Here is a 22714-nt window from a genome sequence, read left to right on the forward strand (position 1 = left end):
TGAAAGAATAGCAAATGAGTTCAGACATTAATTAAGAGGATCATAATGAATTACTTATGATGGGATATTCCCATGGGGCAAGTTAGTTTAGGAAATTTTTGGTTACAGCAGTCTAAGGGCATCTGCTACTTACGAGTGGAACAATATTATAAAAATGTAAGAGATCTGAAATGCAGCATTACCTGAAGAAGTATTTATGATACAAAATACTATATATCTTAATGAGTTATTTTAAGACATGTTGTCTGCCACAGAACATCTAAGCTTAACAATAATACATTTAAAGAACAGATAATTGCTTAGCCTTTTAATGGTACCCAAGGATCAACTTCATGTGGTGAGCTGCCTTTGCCAGTTGGGCTTTGCAGTTTATTGTGTGTGTGTGTTTTTTTTTAATTAAGTGGGACTCTCTTGTATGCATTTCTGTGCTTCCTTTTGTTGGTGCAGGAAACGTGACTGGATAGATTTTTGCCATAATGGAGCTTGTAGGCTCTACCTTGACGGCTACATATGCCCATCCAAGACCAACACCATCCAATTTTCTGCCAGCCATCAGCACCATGGCATCAAGTTATAAGAATCGATTCCCTCATTATTCCTTAACCCACAGCCTGAGCCTTCCTTGGAGACCTAGTACCTACTATAAAGTTGCTGCTATCACTCCGACTTTGGCACCTTTTCCCAAGAGTTCTCTGGGGCTGACACCAAGCAACATGCTCCCCTTTGTGTCCAACCGAACAGCACTCTTTACTAGGTACTCTCCTGATGACTGGTACAGATCAAACCTGACAAACTACAAGGAATCAGAAGCATCACGGTATAACGCTGAGAGGATGAGAGTGGATACTTCCCGGATGATCCAGGATAAGGATCAACAGACCAGGAAAACCCAAACGGAAACGACAAAAAATGTAGGAGAGCGAGTCAATGATATTGTATTTTGGAAAACAGAGCTCAACCATGAAATAGATGGAATGATTGGAGAGACAAATGCTCTTACAGAGATGAAGAAACGCCTAGAAAGAGCATTGGTAGAAACTGAAGGGCCCCTTCAGGTAAACTGATCAATTCCATTGATAGCGCATTTGATATTTCCGTGATATTACCTGCTGTGGTTCAACCATTTAAATGCCTTCTTAGGTTCCAGTAAAATCATTTCAGGTTACTTGGCAGCAATCCAGATTTTTTATGTATTTCTCCTAATAAATGAGTATCTCATATACTCTATGAGGCTTAAAATACTTATCTTTAGTTTCCATTTCAGTTTTGGCCATACATCATTTCCTTTTGGTTTTGTTGATACTAACACTTCAGTAGGAACCAAATCAATGGTGTTCTTTCTCATTTCGTACTTCAGTTTGAGGGGAAAAAATCAATACCCGTAAATCCATTTTTTTTTTCTTTTAGCAGCTGAATAAACCAAATTCAGATGAGTCTTCATGCATTTTGCCATGTAGAAAATTCAGCAAGCAATAATGTTATATTACTCCATAAAAAGCAACTAGAATTAGTAGGTTAAGCAATTAGTATGTTAAGTTATTTTTGACTTAAAAACAAATATTTTTTCTCTGTATTTGATAAGCAGGTAAATAAAAACTGAAACCTGCAATGCAGAAATAATTCTCTTCAGAGTTCCTTCCTTCCTTCTCTGTTCATTTTATTTTTATCCCTTTCATTTTTCCCCTACATCGTACATTCCATATTTGCTAAGTTGTTCAATCATCAGCATCATGTGGGATGACCCTTCGTTCCTCCCTCCCTCCCTTATTGTGTGTGTGTGTGTATACTGTATATATTCACATTTTTGTCCCCCTCCTGTTGTTTTTTGAGTAACCCTTCTAATCAATGGCAGTCAATGTTTGCTATTAGATTGTGTGATTTAGTGAGAAATGGTCAAGTGAAGATTTTAAGTTCCAAAGGAAAGAATTTGGAAAAAAATTACATTAGACATACAGATAGGAAGGTTGTACTTGTCACTATAAAGACACATAAGTGTAACAGTGGAATACCTATTTTAACACACAATTTACTTTACATCCTGGAACAGATTCAGCAGTTCCATAATGTTTCAACCCACAGACAAACAATAACTTTTGTACTTTTCTGCCCTTGTTAGGTAGCCCAGGAATGCCTCCTTCACCGAGAGAAGAGAATGGGCATTGATCTTGTTCATGATGATGTGGAAAAACAACTGCTGACAGTAAGCTCATGTAACACCTGAAAGAGGAAAATGTGTGCTTGTCTTTTAAAGTTTAGATCTGGATGGTTACCAATTCATCTGGAGTGCAACTTTGCCCAAATTACTTGTTTCCAGATATTTTGGACTATAAACCTCATCATTCTTGTACTGTCTGGATATGGAAATAGTATTGCAACACGTAAGATTACTCACATCATTCCTTTCTTGGCTACTCAGAGTTAGCTTCACATCAGTTCACAGTTAGGGATGGCTAAAATATGGAGTGTGGGCTGGGCAATTATGAAAAAAAAAGTAAGTAAATAAATATAGACATGAATACATTACACCCTCTTAAAGGAAATCAATGCAGCAGATGCTCTGTGATACCACATATTTCTGTTTTTAAGCATACAATTAGTAGAAGAAAGCAATTGATTTAAGAATCATTCCTTGCTAAAGAATCATAAAAATACTGTGCCTAGAGTACTTACTGCCCTTTTCACTATTTAATAAGTTCATCAGCCTTCTTTCTGATCTTTCAGTAGTCTCTGGATACTTGCAAAAGTTTTAGGAGTCAGGAAATGTCCCAGCAAACATTTCACTTGTCTCATTGCTATCTTGGATTTTCCTCTTGGCCCAGTCATCCTTTGTACATCCTGCCTCTTGGTCTTTCCTTATTTGTGCTTCCCCCTCTCAAGTGTTTACTTCTCCAGTGACCTCATTCCTCCACTATCAAGGCTCCTTATTATGTGAACTGTCAACTAATGGCTATAAATCTTGGTGTTCCTCACAGCCCTGACTGTCCAGTTCTGAAAATTATTAAAGGTGGACTGATACAATTGGAGCTTCCATTTATTAACTTCCTCTGATTCTGGTCTTGTTGGATAGTAGCCCAGACTCTGGGTCATGAACTTCTCCATATCACTTAATGCTGACCGCTTTTGACACATTAAGAGCTGAGCCAGAGCTGTAATCTGTGAAGACTTTTTGCCAGTGTCCTCTTTCAAGGATCATCCATGAAAAATTTCTCATGAGTGTTAGGGACATCTGGCTCAATCAATTACATTGCCTAGTTTAATCACTTCTTTTTAAAAAAATTCTAGAACACAAACCTGCTTATTAATGCTATAAGCTGGCAAGTTTGACAGTCAGTTGTTCATAGACGCTTATTACCTCATGCAGATCAGTGATCAGCTGACTGCTGGAAGCAATATGGAGAATGCTTTTACCCAAAAGAAAGTTGGGTTTTCAACAGGGAGGGCCACTTGAACAAATGAAGTCCTTGATAGTTGTGTGTCCCTTGCTATTGCCTGAGCCAAAGGCAAGTAGATATCAAAACAGTATCTGAAGTATTTCTGGAAACTAAACCAGAACAAAATGAACTTTGGGTGAGGATATGTGGCCGACCAGTGGATGAAAGAAGGAAGAGTTTGTGGGCCAGAGTCTACCTGTCAGGATGGGATATCCTGCCAGTAAGTTATGAGGAATGTAGTAATTAGTTTAGTATACCTGCAGGGTCATTTGGAATGCTTTGAAGTAGCAATTTGGCATGCCTGCAGGGCAGTTATAAATGTTGATTAGGATTGTTTAGTTGAGAAGCCTGACACAAGGTCAGCTCAGATAGCTTTATCAGCTTGGCACTGAAGGATTTGTGGCTGGGAAGAAGGGAAGCTGTGAGAGCATAAGAGGGATGGATGAATTCCTCACTGGGGGTGGGGGAGGGCTGGTGTGGAAGTGGAGGATGTAACTGCCATTTCGCGTGGGCTTTCCTCCATCCAGTCTTTGCACTGGTAGTGTCAGGACAGGTAGTGATCACTTGTATTTATAAAGGACTCTTATATATCCTTCGATGGCTTGTGCTTAGAGTCCTTGAATTAATAGCAAAAGGGATCTGGACCATCACACTACCTTATAGACTAGTTTGCATGATCACCTTATCTAAGAACCCCTTGGCTTATTTAAATTGAAGAAATTTTTTGCTTAAATAAAGTCAGTTGCAACAACACATTTAAGAAGGAGACAAATGGAGTCATCTCTCTGACTCTAGCACTTGGAATGCTTTTCCTTCCTTCAAATATGCTCAAAAGATGTGCCTTCTTTGTTCCATTCTTTTGTCTCCTCACAAAAGTCACCAAGTAGGTTGCCTGTTATATATTGATTCTCTGGTAAGTTATTCCTGGCAAATACAAACAATAATCATAACTGACCATTTTTACAAAGTAAAGAAGAAAAGAAATGAAACAGGAAGACTTCATAGTGGAAAGTGGACTTTCAGGTGGAAGGTTACTAACTCTACAAGCCAAAAGACATTATGCAGTTATTTTATTTTTGTTGTTTTTCCTTCCTATCAAATTTCTATGGTAAGAAAAAATAATGAAAGTGATGAGAAAATATGGGAGGGCTACAAGAGAAGGCTGGTCCCATCTGATCTTGCCATGGGTGAGGTAAGAAGGATACACAATAAAATCCTCATCTGTTTCTTTTTCTAAGGGGAAAATAGCAAGAAAAAATTGTATCTCCTTATCCTAAATAAGCAATATATTCAACTGGCTCTGAATAGCCAGATATTTAATATTGTAATTATTTTCTTATGCAAAAACAATAGAAGGTCTTGTGTTATCTGCATAAGGAGTTCGTTGTGCCTCTTAAAAGGAATTCCAAAATATGGCACTTAGTTATAGATCTTTGTTCATTTTACCGAACAAATAGAACAAATAGAACTTCTAACCAGGCCTTTTCAAAGAGTCTTAAAAGGGTGGCGGCGGGGTGTGTGTGTGTCTTACTGTACTAGTGGAGAAGTCAACTCCATACAGGCTCTCAGAAACCTCCAGAATAATTGGGGCCCAAATGTTCAAATGTTTATATATTGGGGTGAGATTTAGGACAAAAATGGGTATCTTAAATTTTTTAGAGTATCTCTTAAAAAGCATCTCTCTCCCCAAAATTGGTGTCTTAAGCTTTACAGTGATAAAACATATCCACCTGGCATCTTACAGCAACCAAAGCAGTGGTCAGCCCTTCAAGGTAGTCCACACAGGAAAACAAAACCATGAGTATTAATACTACCTTTTTGTAATGTTACAGTAACCAAATCTTGCAAGTCTGAAAGTGCTTCCCCCTTCCCTGTCTTTACTTCCAGACAATTAGGGAGGGTCCCTTCTGAGACCCTTCCTCCACCCCCATCCCTCCTTTGGACTCAGATTTTGCTTATTAGACCATTGTCTAGGCTGTGGCTCTTCCTCCTGTCTCCCAAGGTTATTCCCACAGCCCTTTACGGAAGCTCTCAAAACAAGGTTAAAAGCTCTGCAAATGACCAATCCTGTCCTAACAGTCAGGAACCACGCTGAGACAAGGAATAGGTCTCTAGTGTTTATTGCTGCTACATTAGACAGAAAATCCTAACAAACTGAAGAAGTGTGAGAAAACCCAGACAGATAAACCCCAAAAGTCAAGGCGGGTCTGTTCTGTGTCTCTTTGAATGGCTGCTCAACTCCTCACTACTACGCATGCGTTTTCCCCCCTGGATAGGGGCCCCCTCCTGCTCACCATCAGTGCTCATGACAAATCCTGCCAACAGGATAACATCCCAAGCCATGTCTTTTGCAAGCCCCTAGGATTGGTGACCTCAGTCTGGGGGGAAAAAAACTGTGACCCTTGCACTGGAGGGATGGAGAGCTATCTTCTACTTTGAACATGTTCAAGGAGACCACATGAGGGTGTTTTTTTAAAATTTATAATTCAGAATATTTTTACTAATCCCTGGAAATATATGACAGGGTTTTTGTTTTCTAACTTGACCAGGAGGTTGATGTCATCCATTCATGCCAAGAGAGAATGAGAAGACACTTGGATAAGGCAATGGCTCAGCTTGCGTAAGAAAACATTCAATCTCAACTTCCTTTAAAAGGGCTTTAGAAATAAATTCTGATTTGACCACCTGATCAATTTTCCCCATAGTGCAGCTTGAGGGTGAGAATCATTTCCCGTATATTCATTGGCCTTCTTCTCTAGCAAGATCAGAAGGAAACTAAATGTCTAGGAATCATAAAACTGGCTTTTAAACATATTGTATTGATAAAAGGCACAAAGGTAAATGTTGGAGCTTTTTGAAAGGCACCCTAGGTCTCAAGGACTTGCAGCCATTTCTCATAGATGAGCAAGGGACAATCAGGTTTCAGTCCCTGATGATGTCATAAAGTCAAGATAAAACAAAGACAATACTTTTTGATCTTTGGTTGGCTTGGGAACCTATTTAGATTGAAGGCCCATGGCTGTTCATACCTCCCCTCTCTCTCTTCCGTGGAAATGATTTTCACCATTTGGGAAAACTTGAATGAAAATTCCCTTTTTCAGTTTCGGGTCAGCATTGATAGCCATGTGTGGATTCAATCTAAGCCTTTAGTCAGTGTCTCAGAGATTCATTTTTAGGGACGTTGTCTGCAGTGAAGCCCTATCCAGACATTCAACCTGCCCAAGGGAGGCCTGAAATGTGAACAAGCCTCATCTTCAACTTTCTCATTTCCTCATTCACAACTATCTAGCAATGAACAGAGAAACCTGAAGAAGCAGGATTGATTTGCTTTTATATGAAAATAAACAGAAGCTCCTGAATGATATGAATCTGTGATAAAGCTGGGTTCCTGGTTGCACAGAATATTTCTGCTAATGTTCACACAGATGTGGGTAGAATGCATTCAGACTTTCCTTCAACATGGGAAGGTCAGAGACCTGGTGAGGATGGGACTGGAGATTGCTAGAGTTTGTAATGCTGGATTTCTCTTGCAGAAATTGCACATTTTGCACTATGAGCCTTGTGTAGTTATGTGTAAGTGGGGCTGGCAGTTGGGTGCAGAACTAGGATCCAACATGGGCTGTTTGGGGCGTCTCATGATACACTCATCCGCAAGCTGCACCGGTTCTCAGATAGCTTCCCAGTGTAATTCAAGGTGCTGGTTGTCACCTATAAAGCTCTGCATGGAGGGCCAGGCTATTTGCAGAACCACCTATCTCCATTTGACTCTGTATGTCCCAACAGAACCCTCAGGGTGGGCATACTCCAGGTCCTGGGTATTAGCAGTCTAAGGCATGACTCCTAGGCAGTGCCATCTTGTGGGACCTAGGAGTCATGCCTTCTCTGTCACAGTGTCTGCCCTATGGAATGTCATCCCACTGGAGATCCAGATAGCCCTGACCCTGTTGAACTTTACATTAAATGCTCAGTTGTTCCCCCTGGCTTTTCGACTGCAAGATTAAATGAGCCCTGTTGGTTGGTTTTGTTTACTTCTAGCATTTGGAGTGGAACAGTTTTTAGACCATGTACTTTGTGTGTGCATGTGTGTATTTATTTCTGGTTTTTTTTTAACCCTGTTTGCCACCAGTCACTGTTATGAGATATGAGATAAAGGGGTTTAGGGAGGGTTAATGATTTTTTTTGTTTGAAAGAGCCATAATCCTGGTTCACTCTCTGACCCCCATTTCACTACAGATCTGATAGGTCAGCCCAACATGAGCTGGAGAAAGACTTGAGTGACAAGCAATCAGCTCACCGAATTGATGACAAATGTCACCATCTCAGGAACACATCTGATGGCATCAGCTATTTTCGAGGTGTGGAGCGGCTTGATGCTACGTAAGTGTTGAATGGAGCCTTGAGTGAAAACACTTCTGGAGAAAAGTTCATAGCATTCTCTCTTTGTCCACCACCTTCAGTTTTAAGGGAACCAGTGGCAGTGGTTAAACTGTTGGACATGGACCACAGAAATCCAGGTTCTCCATTCAAACACAGGGCTTGCTAGTTGACTGGGTCATTCAGTCTCCTTAGCTACTTCACAGGATTGTTGTCAGAATAAAATTAGGGGAAATCCCTTTGTACACTGCCTTCAGTGGCATGCATCCCTTCTGGCTTGTTACAAAAACCTGAGGGCTATTTCCCTAAGGTAAAGGTAAAGGTTTCCCTTGATGTAAAGTCCAGTCGTGTCCGACTCTAGGGGGCAGTGCTCATCTCCATTTCTAAGCCTTAGAGCCGGCGTTGTCCGTAGACACTTCCGGGTCATGTGGCCAGCATGACGACACGGAACGCCGTTACCTTCCCGCCGAAGCGGTACCAATTAATCTACTCACATTTGCATGTTTTCGAACTGCTTGGTGTGCAGGAGCTGGGACGAGCAATGGGAGCTCACCCCGCCGCGCGGTTTCGAACCGCCGACCTTCCGATCGGCAGCTCAGCGGTTTAACCCGCAGCGCCACCGCGTCCCATTTCCCTAAAGAGGTGTGCAAATTTCAGCTCGGCTTCAGCTGAGCATACAGCTGATGCAAAGTTGAAATTTTTGTGATTTTATGGATGAATTTCTTGTCTACATAAGACTATATTACAAAGCCTCATTTATACTAGTCCAAGTGGTATAAAGAAGCATAAAAATCACTTTTGCAGAAATGATAAACTTGTTTGCATGTGATTGCTCATCCTTTTATTACTTCATAGTTAATGACTGATGGCATTACTTTTTCTCTCCAGAGCCAAATAGTGTGTCTGAGGTGACATTAGTTGCTCACCTGATGCTTCATTCAGTAGAAGTGCATTAGGAGCAAAATGTGGCTGGGGAACTCTAACCTTCAGGCTTGATCTTGTCTGGCAGGCCAGCTCATTTTGTCCACTGGACCATCCCACTCCTCCAAAGCCTCCACCTCTTCTTTAGCACTGCCACTTGCCCTGCCCTTTGCCCATTTGACTAATATGTGCTTGCTTCTATTGGGAAAGCTAAAGAGGGTTTCCAGAACTGTTTCATGCTTTCCTTGATTGGTAAAAGTGCAAAACAGCACTTGCCATGTCCTTCACCGTGCATATTCTCCATCAGGCAAAATGACTGATGGTCAGTCCAGGACAACATGGAGATGATGGCTTCCTGCTTTATTCTGTATGGAGTAGCTTTTCTCCATGCATAAGAAGTAATGAATCCTCAACTTTTCCTTCTTAAAGAAATGGATTTCTCTGAACCTCATCCCTTGGGACAACCAGCTCACCTAGGCTGAACAAGGATTAACTCTAGCCCCTGTAACAAAGGCAATTGCCTTCCCTTACTCTAAGTATTATTTGTTGCAAAGGCTTTTACAAGCTATCAGGATTGGCAAGCTGATGCCTTTCTTATGATTTGTACTAAAATGGTCTGTGAAAATGCTGGCTGAGTTAGTGGGAGTTGAATTACAAAATACTGGAAATAATAATTTTTAAAAATTGACACCAGCCCCACCCTCCACCTATTTGATTTGTAATATCACACTGTGCTCACAAAATGGAGCAGAAAAATTCCCCTCCAGTTGGAAAGTTGGATCAATAAAGTGGAATTATCCACCATTATGGAATGCTTCTTCATGCTCATTTAAGAATATCCAGAACACTAAACAGTATGTAAGACAATGATTACTGAATTATACCTCTGCTGACTGTGTCTTCTCCCCATTTTATTTTTCCCCATCCAATCTTTTAGTTCAAAGGGGGAATAGACAATATGCATGGCTGCAGCTATTCCACTCATCTAAAGGATATATAATTTAATTTTGACAGATTCTTTAAATTACGAATTTCCGTCTAAACACAAATACTACCATTCTCCCCTTCCATCTTTAAAAAGCAAGATAGTGTGGTGAATGAATCAATGTTTGTGGAGGAGGCTACATTTTGGCAGGCATGAATATAACAACATTTCTGATTGCTGTTATATTTCTTGCATCCAAATCTCTCCTTCTCCCTCCCCTCCCCCTTCTTTCTCATCTAGGAAAAGGAACTGTTAGACATGCTTAAAAATGGAATGTCCGAACACCACAGATGGAATTGTTAATCAGCTTAAATGTTGTGAATGTAATTGGTATACCTTTACATCCAGCCTTTAGTATTTCAGGAAGAGCCACACATACTATTTACAACTTGCTTGTTTATCTCTCCCACTTTCCCAGGATTTCAGTGCCAGAATCCTGGGCCAAATTTACTGATGATAACGTTCTGCGCTCCCAGAATGAACGGGCTGCCTCTTCCAAGCTCAGGGATGATATTGAAACTTTGCTTGTGGTGACTGCCAATGAGATGTGGAACCAATTCAACAGAGCAAATGTTGCCTTTACCAACCGCATCTCTGAAACTGCTGATGCCAAAAATAAGATTCAGGCCCATCTGGCTAAGGTGAGATCAATTTCCCAACTTTCTATTTCAGGTTAACTACTTTCTCTGGCCAGACATGGTTGTGCTACATGAATTGTGTGAAATGACATCCTTTACAGTGCATTCCTCAGTAGTTTGTGGTTTATTGTAGAAGTTGCACATGGAATTTCTGTAGGTATTTTGATCTCACATAAATATCTCACTCCCAGTCTTAGATCCAGTCCAGCTATAACCTACAGATCTCACATTTGCAAAAATTCACCAGCACTCCCTTCATTTAGCGAATGAGAGAGTACCAAAATAGATCTTCTACTGACATCCTGCTCTCATGTCCCTATCTTCGCCTTGTGTGTTTGTTTCTACAACAAGGCAAATATACATATAACATTGCCAGCTGACCAGCCACTCCAAAATGATCATGGGGGGCACCCCAAGTTGCTAAATCAGCTAATCAGTGATGGGAAAGGGAAAGCCCCAAGAATTGGTGCAAGGGATTTGTGCAAGTTTCAGACACTGGAAAACCAAACTGAGCCCAACTCCAAGCAATTACAGTAACTGAAATCACAAAACAGATCTTTAGCTTTTTGAGTTTTTGAGCAGTTGCCTATCTTCACTAAGATGTTCTCCTTTGAATTCATTGAGAACAGTATGTGTAAATCCTTTGTGTGTGTGTGTTTGTGTGTGTGTGCATGCATGCGTGCACGCCTTTGATTCAGTTTTTGGCTCCTGGTGACTATCTGAACAAGTCCCTGCACTTTTCTTGGCAAGGTTTTTTGGAAGTAGTTTGCCATTGCCTCCTTCCTGGGGCTGAGAGAGAGGGACTGGCCCAAGGTCCCCCAGCTGGCTTTGTGTCTAAGGTGGGACTAGAACTTACAGTCTCCTGGTTTCTAGTCTGGTGCCTTAATGACTACATCAAACTGGCTCCCAGTATTTTTTTTTTATTTTTATCATATTGTTGATTACCATTTGGCTCTGAGAGTCTGTGGATAGTGATGGGTGTAAATAAAACAAATCTTACAGGAATATGGCCCAAGGCCACCCAGCTGGCTTCGTGCCTAAGGTGGGACTAGAACTCATGGTGTCCCGGTTTCTAGCCTAATGCCTCAACCACTACACCAAACTGGCTCCTCAAATCCTTTGATTAGACTTTTTTTTAAAAATATCCCTGCAGATTTCTAGCCCAGAATAAATTCTCAAAAGTCATGATCAGATGCCTCTGTTTTGTTCTCCATTTGTGCTACAAACTTTATGCTAGTTACCACAAGCTCAGTAATCTTCAAATTTCAGAGGTGTACCATGGCTTTCCCAAACCAGCCTCTCCCATCCTGGTACCTTTAGATGAGTTGAACCACAGTGCTCGTAACTCACTAAGTATGTTTTTTCCTTGTGCTGACTGTGAATTATGGGAGTTGTAGTCCTACCCATCTGGAACAGATAACCTTCTCTACTAGATTTTTTATATCCAGTGTACGGTAGGTTAGCATAAAATATTGTGCACTGTACTGTGTATTTGTTTGTTGACTGTTTCTACATCCTCCTTTTTCTTTGGGAGTCAGTGTACATAAGGGGGCCTCCCCTCATTTGATCCCACAGCAGTACCTCTGTAAGGTAGGTTGAGCTGAGAGGGAATGAATGGCCCAAAGTTACTATCTGCTTCACAGTGAAGTGGACACCGGATCATCCAGTGGCAAGTAACACTTTAATCACCACTGGCAACTCCCTGCAGAGAAGCTTTGAAAAGAGGGACTGCTACAGCTGGTAGAGTTGGTTGTTGCTTTCTTCTTGAGTGAACCATCTGGAATGGCATTTCTTTGTTGTTGTTGTGTATTCCCACATCCATTAGGGCATAGTGAGGGAGGAAAAAGTCACTAGAGATTTGAGTTCAGCCTATGCCCTAAGGAAGGATTCCCTCTTCCTCACAAGTTCACAGAGGAGAGTGGACTTTATTTAGAATCTCTCTTGAGACTCTACTGGAGAATCTACAACCTCCCTGGGCCACATTTTTCCCTAGTACAACTGTTCTCGCAATTGTGAGGGCATTCTTGTACATTTAGCATACAGTTAATTTTTCTCTTCCATGATTCCTGAGAGGCAAAGGACAAGGAGTTTTTTTTTTCTTACACCCCCAGCCCCTTTTGGTAAATACAAAATCTCTCATCAAAATCATTGTTGTCCAAGCCTGGATCTAGTCCAACAGTAGTGACTTCAGAGAGCAGCTGTCATAAGTAAGGATGGCGAGCAGGGGGCTCTCACCCAGACTGTCAAGCGCATGCGTAGCACTGAGGAACTGTTCAGCCATTCAAAGAGACACAGATCGGGACCGCCTTAACCTTTGGGGTTTATATGGCTGGGTTTTCCCATGCTTTCTCAGTTTGTTAGGATTCTTGTTAAGTACTACTAATAAATATTAGAGACCAAGTCCTCGCCTCAGTGTGTTTCCTGGTAATCAGGACAGCAGCATAACTTCCCCTTACTTGTAGTGGCTGCCTACTCATACAGCCAAACTATCCTCTCATCATTCACTGCAGAAGAGTCATTTGATGATTGGGGAATAGGGTTGGCCCTTGAGAGTAGACTTGGCCCACAGATGCATAGCCAAAAGCACTTCCCCCTAGTTTTGCAGAGAAAGGATAGGAAGGTAAATATTTATTCCAATATTACACTCTATCAGTCTTGGACCTTTCCCAGAATGCACATCTTTAGCAGGGCTGGGAGCAGCACTGGACTTTCAGTTCTCTTTTGTCAGCTGAGGCTGGCCTGGTTGAAGCATTAGCCAGAACCAGGCAAAACTAGATCGGAATTTCATTTCAAGATCTGATTATTTACTATAATAATCTGTTTCTATGTATTCAATAACTTCCCTCTTTTGTTGCCTTAAAAATTAACACTCTAGTGGCAAAAAAGGTCAGAATTGATTGAGTTAACATAGCAGTCGCTAGCTGGATTCATGTTCTCTTTACAGAACTAAGATGGGGTTGGGGTTGGGGAACCAATGTAGTCTTTATTAAAGACACGTATAAACATCTTGTGGATTTTCTAACCTCTCCCCTTACTTTCCCAAATTGTAGACTCTTCAGGAAATCTTTGATACAGAGATGTCCATAGAAGCAATTCGGAAGGCTATTCGGGAAAAAGGGCCTCCCTTGAAAGTTGCCCAGACTCGCCTGGATGAGCGCACACGGAGACCTAATGTAGAACTTTGCCGAGATTCTGCCCAGTTACGGTAAGGGAAAACAGCATTCTTGTGGAAGGCAGGCAGGCAGGCAGGCAGGCAGGCAGGCAGGCAGGCAGGCAGGCAGGCAGGCAGGCAGGCAGGCAGGCAGGCAGGCAATACAATAGTGTTTCTAAACAGCCAAGCCTACAGGCCTTTGGAAAAGGACCTAATCAGGCCATACTACTGTATTTCGTCATTTAGCTATATTGTCTGATTAAGAGTTGCTCTCCAGATTTATCTCCCATCATTTGCTACCTGATCCTTTTAACTGGAGTACTAGGCATGAAACCTAGAGCTTTCTGCATACAAAGCATACACTGTACAGTACCACAGTGGCTCAACCCTTCCCCTGCATCACATTCTTACTCTTCTCTGTTTTCCACCCACAAGCTTGCATGCTTAGAAACAGAGAGCACTCAGGAACACATTTTGATGAAATGCACAAAGAAACCAGACACAGAACAATAAATTCATATGGGAAGACTGGGTTGAAGACTTTTTTTCTATGTTCTAGACAGTAAACTGAAGGAATGTCCCTGTAAAACTTCCATAACCCTCTGAAATACATGCTCCCATGCTCTATTGTGGCTTCAAGTCCTTATGGGTGTCCCCCAGTATAATTTTAAGATATCTCCAGGACTTACCAGAATCAGCCACACATCTCCGGGGTTGTTGGTTTCCTAGGAGTAAAAAAAAAAACACACCTACCAATGGCATCTGTAATATTTAATGTATATTTTTGCAGAACAGCCTCCCCCAACTGATGATCTCAGTGCTGAGTGGAGATTATGGGAACTGTAGTTCCATACACCTTGAGAACAGAAAGGGAAGGCTGCTACTAAACTTGGCTCATGATCAAGCTAAATATTACACTAATTTGGAGGGAAGAGCCATTGGAACATAGTGGGATAGTGGCCAATTTGGGGCCCCAGACTCAACTGGGCCTTCAACTGTAAACAAACAAACAAACAAACAACCCCCTTAGTCAGACCTAGCATTTATAGAAGGAGCACAATGGATGGGGCAGAAAGGCAGGTGGGTGAGCACTGCACTAAGGCAACCCCTTTTTTATTTTTTTGGTGCGTTCAAGTCAGCCTTGACTCCTGGTGACTGCCTGGACAAGTCCCTGTAGTTTTCTTGGCAAGATTTCAGAAGTGGTTTGCCCTTGCCTTCTTCGTAGGGCAGAGCGAGAGTGATTGGCCCAAGGTCACCCAGCTGGCTTTGTCCCTAAGGCAGGACTAGAACTCACAGCCTCCTGATTTCTAACCTGGTGCCTTAATCACTACACCAAAGGGGGTCTCAGGGCAACCACTAGAATGGAGCAAAGAAGTAGAGAACACTGACTCTTTGCTGCATTTTGTTGTGGGTTGAATTTATGCAGCCTAGATCTGATAGCCCTGGTGCTGAGGCAACCTGTCGATACCACTCTGCCCTTCAGAGAGCACCCACAACCACCACAGCTGATATTCTTCCCTGACAGCAATTTGCATCTTCAAGTCTTGGCAACCGAAAAAGAAGTCTGCTCCCTTGAACATAGCCACTTTAATATCTAACATTTTGATGGGGAGGGTGGGGGGACTCATGTGACAGGCTTGACTTGGGGCCCAAGAGAGCTCTAACTTTCATCCCCTGGAACCCCATATAAAGAGAAGTTGGCAGGGCACTGCCTAGCCTTTTCCATGCCTGCTTTTAGTAGCTTTTTCTAGTTTTTGCATATATTTAGCTTTTTAGATCCATGTATAATATTAATTCAGTTAATTCAATTAGCAGCCAATGAGAGTTTGGTCTACTGATTAAGTGCTTATTTCCTTATTTTAATGTCACAATTAAACTTTGCACAGGTATGAATCAGATGCAAACTCTGAACCAAAGTAGAAAGATGCCCAGGGTTTGATCCTGGTGACCATTAACTTGACCCACTGGTTTCCATAACATCTAAGTATAATTGACTTAGTCTGAATCTAACTGTTCTTCAGAAGGAAAAAGCTTATACTTAGTTTCCTCTGAATTTCTGACTGAACACAATTTGTGAATGAACTATCAAACAATTATAGGCCAGCCGGCTCTCTTCTGGAGCAACAATAAAGAAAAGCCGTTCCTCTTGCACACTTCCTCTGAACTCCTGGTGTTGGCTACAATGGGCAACAGGAAACAAGACTAAGTAGATTGCTTATTTAACATTCCATGGAGATTTTAGGCTCTTTTTTCACTTTGGTTCACTAGCTAGAAATCAAGTCTCCCCTGAGAGTTCTTTTTGAAAGCATCTGTCCTGCTTTTTCTTCATCCTTCACATATTTAGAGTGATGAGTTCGTTTTACCCAGTCACTTGAATTGACAGAAGAATGAGACAAACTGACATGTGAGAACACCAGTATGCAAACAGGAAACCACAATTTTCCATTCTTTTCTCATTCTCCCCCTTAAGTAGTGCTGCCTTGTCACACTGACTCTTTTGTAGATAATTTTGTTTCAGTGGTTTTTGGGGGGGAAATGTGTATCTCCTATGCAACTGAGAAAAGAATGGTCAGCTTACTGAGGAAACTTCCTTGTGAAAAGATAGAATGCTGAATATTAGTCTGAGAAAAAAACATTACTGTAGGATTTATTGTATAGCTCCTTACAGCACACAGTAAATAATATTATATAAATACAAATACTTTTATTTAATAGTAACAATGATAAAGGGTTTCATGGTGGTATCTTTTTGGCATAAATTTCCACAAATTAGAGCCATGTTGTCAGACACATAAAATGTGATTCATAGTAGTAAGTATATGTACCAAAATTGTTAGAAGTAAATAGTGATGCCATTGAAGGGTTGTATATCATTTTAAAGGCAGTTCATTTATTTTCTGCGTTATAAATGCATTTGGGCTTTTCAAAATAATTTTTTTTAATCTGCAAAAGTTTGCAACCTTCCCTAAAATATGGAGATTTGTGTATACAGCTTTCTTTAACTTATATTGTAGAGAATCTGAACTCCTTGAGAAAATGTCATCTAATGCAAGTTTTTATTTATTTATTTAATTTATTTATTTATTCATTTATTCGATTTCTATAGCTGCCCATCTCAGCACGTAACACTGGGCGGCTTCCAATGATAAATGCATGTTCCCCAATTCAGAATTTTTGAAACACAACTTCCATGAATGTATTCTTTTCAATGGAATGCATTATTTGCTATGTGACTTTCAAAAGCATGCTTCTTTTTCCGATGCACCTCATGCAACTATATTAGTCTCTAGTGTAAATGTTTGACTAGGAGAACGGGGTGATGGTATTGAAAAGCCTGCAGAGGACTTACTAGAAGCATGAAAATAATGTGTTAATACCCTTCTTTCCTTGCTTTCTTCCACTTAGCCTTGTTAATGAGGTCTATGAAATAGATGATACAATCCAAGGACTGCAACAGAGGCTGAGAGATGCAGAAGATATCCTCCAGACACTAGTTCACACCAAAGCCAACCTGGAACATGACCTTGCTGTCAAAGCCAACTCACTTTTCATTGACCAGGAGAAGTGTATGGGGATGAGGAAGACTTTCCCTAACACACTGAGGCTGGTGGGATACATATAGGTGGGTGCTAACTTCAGAGAAATAAGGACCTGATTTAGTAATAAAGTGTGTCTAGGGGAGGTTTGCTTTGTTGCACTTTTATGAAGTTTTTATTTTTGAAGACATGGTTATATTTTCATATATTAAAGAATTCTCTGCATAGGAATGTAGCTATCTCCTATCTGGTGTGTCTAGTGTATTTCCTTCTTTTCTAGGTGGATATTCTCCTGTGTTACACAACATTTGCTGTAGGCAACTAAGTGGCATGCAGCCCAATTTTAATGATACTTACCTGAATTCAATTGCTCAGATGTACTTACTACCCTATAAGTGTATATGGAATGATGTCACATGGTTGGGCTGAATAGGAGGAAGTATATGGGAAACAAAGGGGGAAAGACAGCATATGTTCCTCTGGGGTAAAAGTGGAATCTGATAGTTTTTAATCCACTACCCATCAATTTAAGGGATAGAGTACTTGAAATCAGCTCTCTCTTCTCTCAACTCAGGCAAATGACCGATACTGATCCTGGTTGTGCATCTTCAATCCTGACTCAGCTTTTAGAGTGATGGTTTATTCTTGGTAGCTCAGTGTACAGTTGTAAACATTTCAAAATGGGAATTCTTTCATTCTTCTGATTTAATCCAGTGGAAAAAGGAATGACCCAAGGAAATCCAAATAGCTAATAGGCATTTTGTGTATTTTTTTGGAATGTGGGAGCTTCAATATGGATTATTGGACATTTTTTAAAAAAGAAATTTCTCAATATTTCTTGTTCAAGAAATAGACTTTTATTTATTAGACTTTTCTGTCTACACTGATTATTTGTTTCTCTTTCCTTTGAGGCACAGGTTTGTTGCCACATGGTTCATGATGTATGTTTGTATGCAATTATACACCCCAAAAGAAGAGGTACTTCAGTGGCTGAATGTCTGCTGATGATACTCAGCAGGCACTAAGGTAAATTTAGTAAAGTATCAGTTGGATTCCTCACAGAAATATTTTATACTTGGTATATTGGTATAAACAAGGAGGTACCTTGGAAAGGAGCTGAAGATAAAGCAAATCCTTCACTCCTATTTCAAAGAAGCCTTTTCTATAAAAGCCTGCAACACAGCTCTTTGGAGAAGCCAGCTGCAGTTATTGTGGTGGATTCAGAGAGATAAATTGGATATACAGAGGCATCCACTTACAAAACAGCTCTCTGTAATTAGAAATCTGTATAATCATTACCCACAAATCTCCATGATCCCAAATTGATCTGTAATTACCATATCATTCCTCATTACATATCTGAAATATGGTGTCATGAGCAGAGATAACAAACAATGGGATTTTTCATCCCACCTTCCAAATCCATGAAAAATCTTCCTGTTTTCTTGATTTTTAAATGGATTTTGAGATGCAAATCTAATGTTATTTCTGTATGTTGAAGATGCTTCTCCCTTTCAGCGATACCACAATGCTTTACAAAAGAAAAAAAACCAACTAGCAAAACTGACATCTCAGATCAAGACTCCAGTGGATAAATTCTCCATGCATTAGAGAACAGTGTCCTTCCCCATCTTAGCTATTTCTAAATTACTCAAGATTCAGTAAGAGTCTCTGCACAAATTGTAGAAAGATCTTAATCTGAAATTTCTGTGTCATGAAAGTCCTGTTCCACAATAAGCAACAGCAAATAAACATGCAGAAAAACAAAAAGCATCAAAAACAACACCTTTCTCTGAAAAAAACAACAACCCAGCTGTCTTAAATAACTGAAGTACAGAAGAAGGGAAACTGCACAAACTTCTTTGAGAGATAAGATAAAATCAAAGCATTGGGGCCCCATTGAAAAAAGGCTCTGCTTCTTAGAGATATGAATCCATTAACAGGCTGAATTCATTCTCCATCCTTAAAGCCGTGATCAAAAGTTAATTGGTCTAGCAAGTTTAAGGGAAAGATACTGGACTGATTACTCAGAGGCTGCCAATCCACTTTCTTCTCTCTCCCGACCCCCTTCCCCCACTCCCATATTCTCTCAGTGATGGACAGATGTCATTCACACCCATCATTTTAGATTCCTCAAGTGGTTTTGTGCCACACACCAAGCCTAGAATACAGGGAAAATAAAATTGGGAATGAATGTGTATCTTGGGAATGAATGCTTTGGCACACACAGCATGCCTACTTGGTCAAAGTTGTATCCCCTAAAATGGATGCTTTCCAATATACAGAGGACACTAGATTGGGAAAGACTGGAAAGTGAGGACAAATGATTTTGTGTGATGATACATCTCAGATCCAGTGTGTAGTTGCATGCCAGGTGGTATACTGGGTGTTTCCTGATATGACCATCTCCTTTATTGGAAGAAGTTTAATGTTGCCTTGCTGCAGAGCCCTGGATATGTATCCACATTCTAGATCTTGTACAGCTACCTATAAAAGCAAAGAAGCTTTCTAAATTTGTTTTTCAAAATGGGAATATTCTCTTTGATGTGATGGTGGTTCTTCACAGAAAATTACAAATCCATCATGCTGTCACTCTTTCATCTCTCTTTAAAATGACCTAAGGGAAGCATGGTAAACAAAAGAGAAGAGGGAAAATGTTATTGCTAAAGTGGATCTAGCAGCTTAAATTTCTAAAGAATACAACCCAAAAAATAAAGGTGGGGGCGGGGGAGGAAGTGTTTAGCAGTGAGAAAAAGGAGCTGTGGTGCAGGAATTCTGAGACTGCAGAATTGATAACTGGAAACTGGGTCTGTATATAGAACAGTCCAAATTATGCCCACCAGCACTCTGTATGAAGCCATGGATATTATCCCTCTCTTTTGATGACAGATTATACACATCTTGTATAAGATGTACTACTGTTACTTCAGCAGCTGTATACATGTCTAAGTAAAGTAGCCAAAGCATAATTTGCTTGTGGATTCTCGCAGGTGTTAGTGAAAAGTCCCAGATTTCTATCCCTTAAAATAGCTGTCCTCCCAGCCCTGCTTAAGCACCCTGGTTCTCTTCCTTCACACCTCCTCCAATTTGTTTCCATGTATCAGATATAACACAAGCCATGCACCTACAATTCATGTAGATCCAACAATATATAATCCTTGCTCAACAAAATACTAGAGAAGAGAAAAGAAGTTAAACTATGAAGGCTACGTGTGTTGGGCTCCAGGGATTTAAGCCTCAAGTATGCACATACAGAGCACAGGGGATCCCACAGCACTCACCTAACTCGTTACAATATGCAAATTTCTGTGTCTATTTACTTGGCTGAAATGTTGGGTAGTTTTCTTCTGAAGGGGACTAGCAAGTCCATCCCAACTGCCAATGATTATGTAGTTGTCCACTTTAGGAGGACATCTATGTTCTTATTGTTTCTTTGTGTGTGTCTGGCAATATGCCAGAAACTCATCTTGGCAAGATCCTGCCTGCATCCTGGCAGAATGTTCTATCAAGAGGGCAGGTCCAAACAGGAAGTCATTATTCTTAGCAACTTTTTGAACGAGCAGTACACCTCCTGTAAATTTAAAATAGACTGCCTCTATTGTATACACAACTATAGGGGTTAGGTTTATTCTCTCTCTCATTCTCTCTCTCTCTCTCTATCAGAAGGTATGAAACTACCAATTCATCTGTCCTTTCTTGGATTAAACTCCACTCACTATCATTCTCTTCCTATCCTCATATGTTTTAAAATAACATCTTTAAACATAAATAAATCAGTATGCTGAATTGAAATTGACCTTTAGCTTTACCAGTGGTTGACCTCACTTTAACTCTCTGTTCCACTGTTGATTTTTGTCCATTTGTTTTGGTCAAGGGTTATTTTTGACTAAAGTGTTCTTTCCTCAGGAATTCCAGTAATTATTGTTGCTTTGGACCTAAGCCTCTCAGAAATTATAAAAAACGAAGTTTCTTAGCATGGTGCAATTGCCTTAATTTTATGTCCACGTGGAATCAGGAGACATTTCTAACTGAGAGGGACAATCATAGCCAAGAGAGCGACTAGGGGGTGCTTCCAGTGAGAGAGGCTCTCTGTGCTGTCCATCAAGAGATATTGCATAGTTATTTCACCTTTTCCTCTGAAACAGATGTTCTTTGGAAAGTCGTATGATGCAAGAAGAGATGGGGAAACACAGAATGATTAGAAATAGAGGTGTTGACATATCAGGAGCCCTCCTGCAATTTTATGTAGTAAGAGCCTCAGCTGGATGCACACTTCATTCCTATACTTCTTGAAAAAGAGAGAACTCCTCTGCATCAACAGTCCCTTGCAAGTTGGTGAAAGGGGGCAGGGCTGAAGAAGATTGCCTGGTCTGGCTGAGCAGCTGAAAAGAAGAACAGATGGTGAAAGCTGCTGGTTTTACTCTGAAGCCTTCACTGAGTTCATCTGGGGATAAGTTCTGAACTAGTGCTCAGTGGGTTTTTAAAAATCATGCAATCAGAGTTCAAGTTTTTGTGTACCATGCCACAAGCACCTGAGACAGGAGGAGGAGGAGGAGGAGGAGGAGGAGGAAAGAGAGGAGCAAGCACAGGGAAGGAAGCAGAAGGATGACTCATTGCTCCTGACTTTAAACCTATAGATGCTGAGCTGGGATTGGCAGCACCAGCCTGGAGATTTAGGCTCACAGCCAAGTACTGGATTAATTATAATACATAAGTATATTAAATGTTAATGGGGACATTGTACTATTGTGAAAATGGAAATTTGTGTAGAAAAGATTTAATGGCAGTTGAAGTCCTATAGGGCTACACTCCCACATACAGGGCAAATCCGCACAGCTTCCTTGCTCTGGTGTGAGGATGCAGATGTTGCCATCTGTATCTTATCATCCACACACTTCTGAGGCAGCCCATGGCTGACTTTCACTGCTCCACTCTGCAAATTCCTGTCTTATCCTGGTATGAAATATATAACTTCATTCTTTATTGTGTTCCCTATATGTATTCTACTATATTCTTTCTCCATCTGTGTTGCATATGTATTCTCCTATTACAAGATCAGCAGAAAAGGGGAACAAAGGGAGGAATACCTGGGCTGAAGAATCAGACAAAATTATCACACAGAGCTGATAAACAGAAACTAAAGGAAAGATCTATCATGATTGCATGGCTAATATGAATAAACATGGCATTATTTCCCTGAAAAAGAAACTGAAGCATCAAAACAAGAAGGAAACGTATGAGGCCAGAACAAAGTTGTGAGAATCAGCACAGATATCCTCATTGGGGTATTGCGTAGGTGGTTTTTTCTGCCAGTTTCTTATGGGATCAACCCCTGGGTTGTGAGGGAATGTGAGGGAACAGAGTTCTCTGTGTTGTCAGCTCGGCCACCTGTTTATTGCATCTGGGTGTCTCCTGGATCGTAAAAGTGGCCAAAGAGGTGACCTGCATTTGGGTCCATGCCATGGTGTTGCCTCTCTGAGGAAGGAGGTGGTTGAAGGTCTTGGGTTCTTCCTAGATTTGCATCTCCTGCTTGAAGAGCAGAAGTCAGCTGTGGCTAGGAAGGCCTTTGCACAACTCCATGTGGTCCACCAATTGTGCCCTTTCTTAGATCTGGGGGACCTTCAGGCAGTAACTCATGTACTAGTCACCTTGTGGCTTGACTGCTGCAATGCTGTCTA

The 22714-nt window shown here is 40.8% G+C and overlaps 1 protein-coding gene across 1 annotated transcript; it reads left to right on the plus strand.

The window, feature by feature from the left end:
- The first annotated feature begins 452 nt into the window (after positions 1-452).
- On the plus strand, positions 453-17255 carry TEKT3 (tektin 3). Its single transcript, XM_063296501.1, has 7 exons — positions 453-1055; positions 2117-2200; positions 5981-6051; positions 7665-7808; positions 10130-10352; positions 13400-13554; positions 16906-17255. The coding sequence occupies exons 1-7, from the start codon at positions 477-479 to the stop codon at positions 17120-17122; spliced, it is 1473 nt and encodes a 490-aa protein (XP_063152571.1). The 5' UTR covers positions 453-476; the 3' UTR covers positions 17123-17255.
- The last annotated feature ends 5459 nt before the right edge of the window (positions 17256-22714 follow it).

This window comes from Candoia aspera, chromosome 2, assembly GCF_035149785.1.
Source record: "Candoia aspera isolate rCanAsp1 chromosome 2, rCanAsp1.hap2, whole genome shotgun sequence".
Classification (NCBI taxonomy): Eukaryota; Metazoa; Chordata; class Lepidosauria; order Squamata; family Boidae; genus Candoia; species Candoia aspera.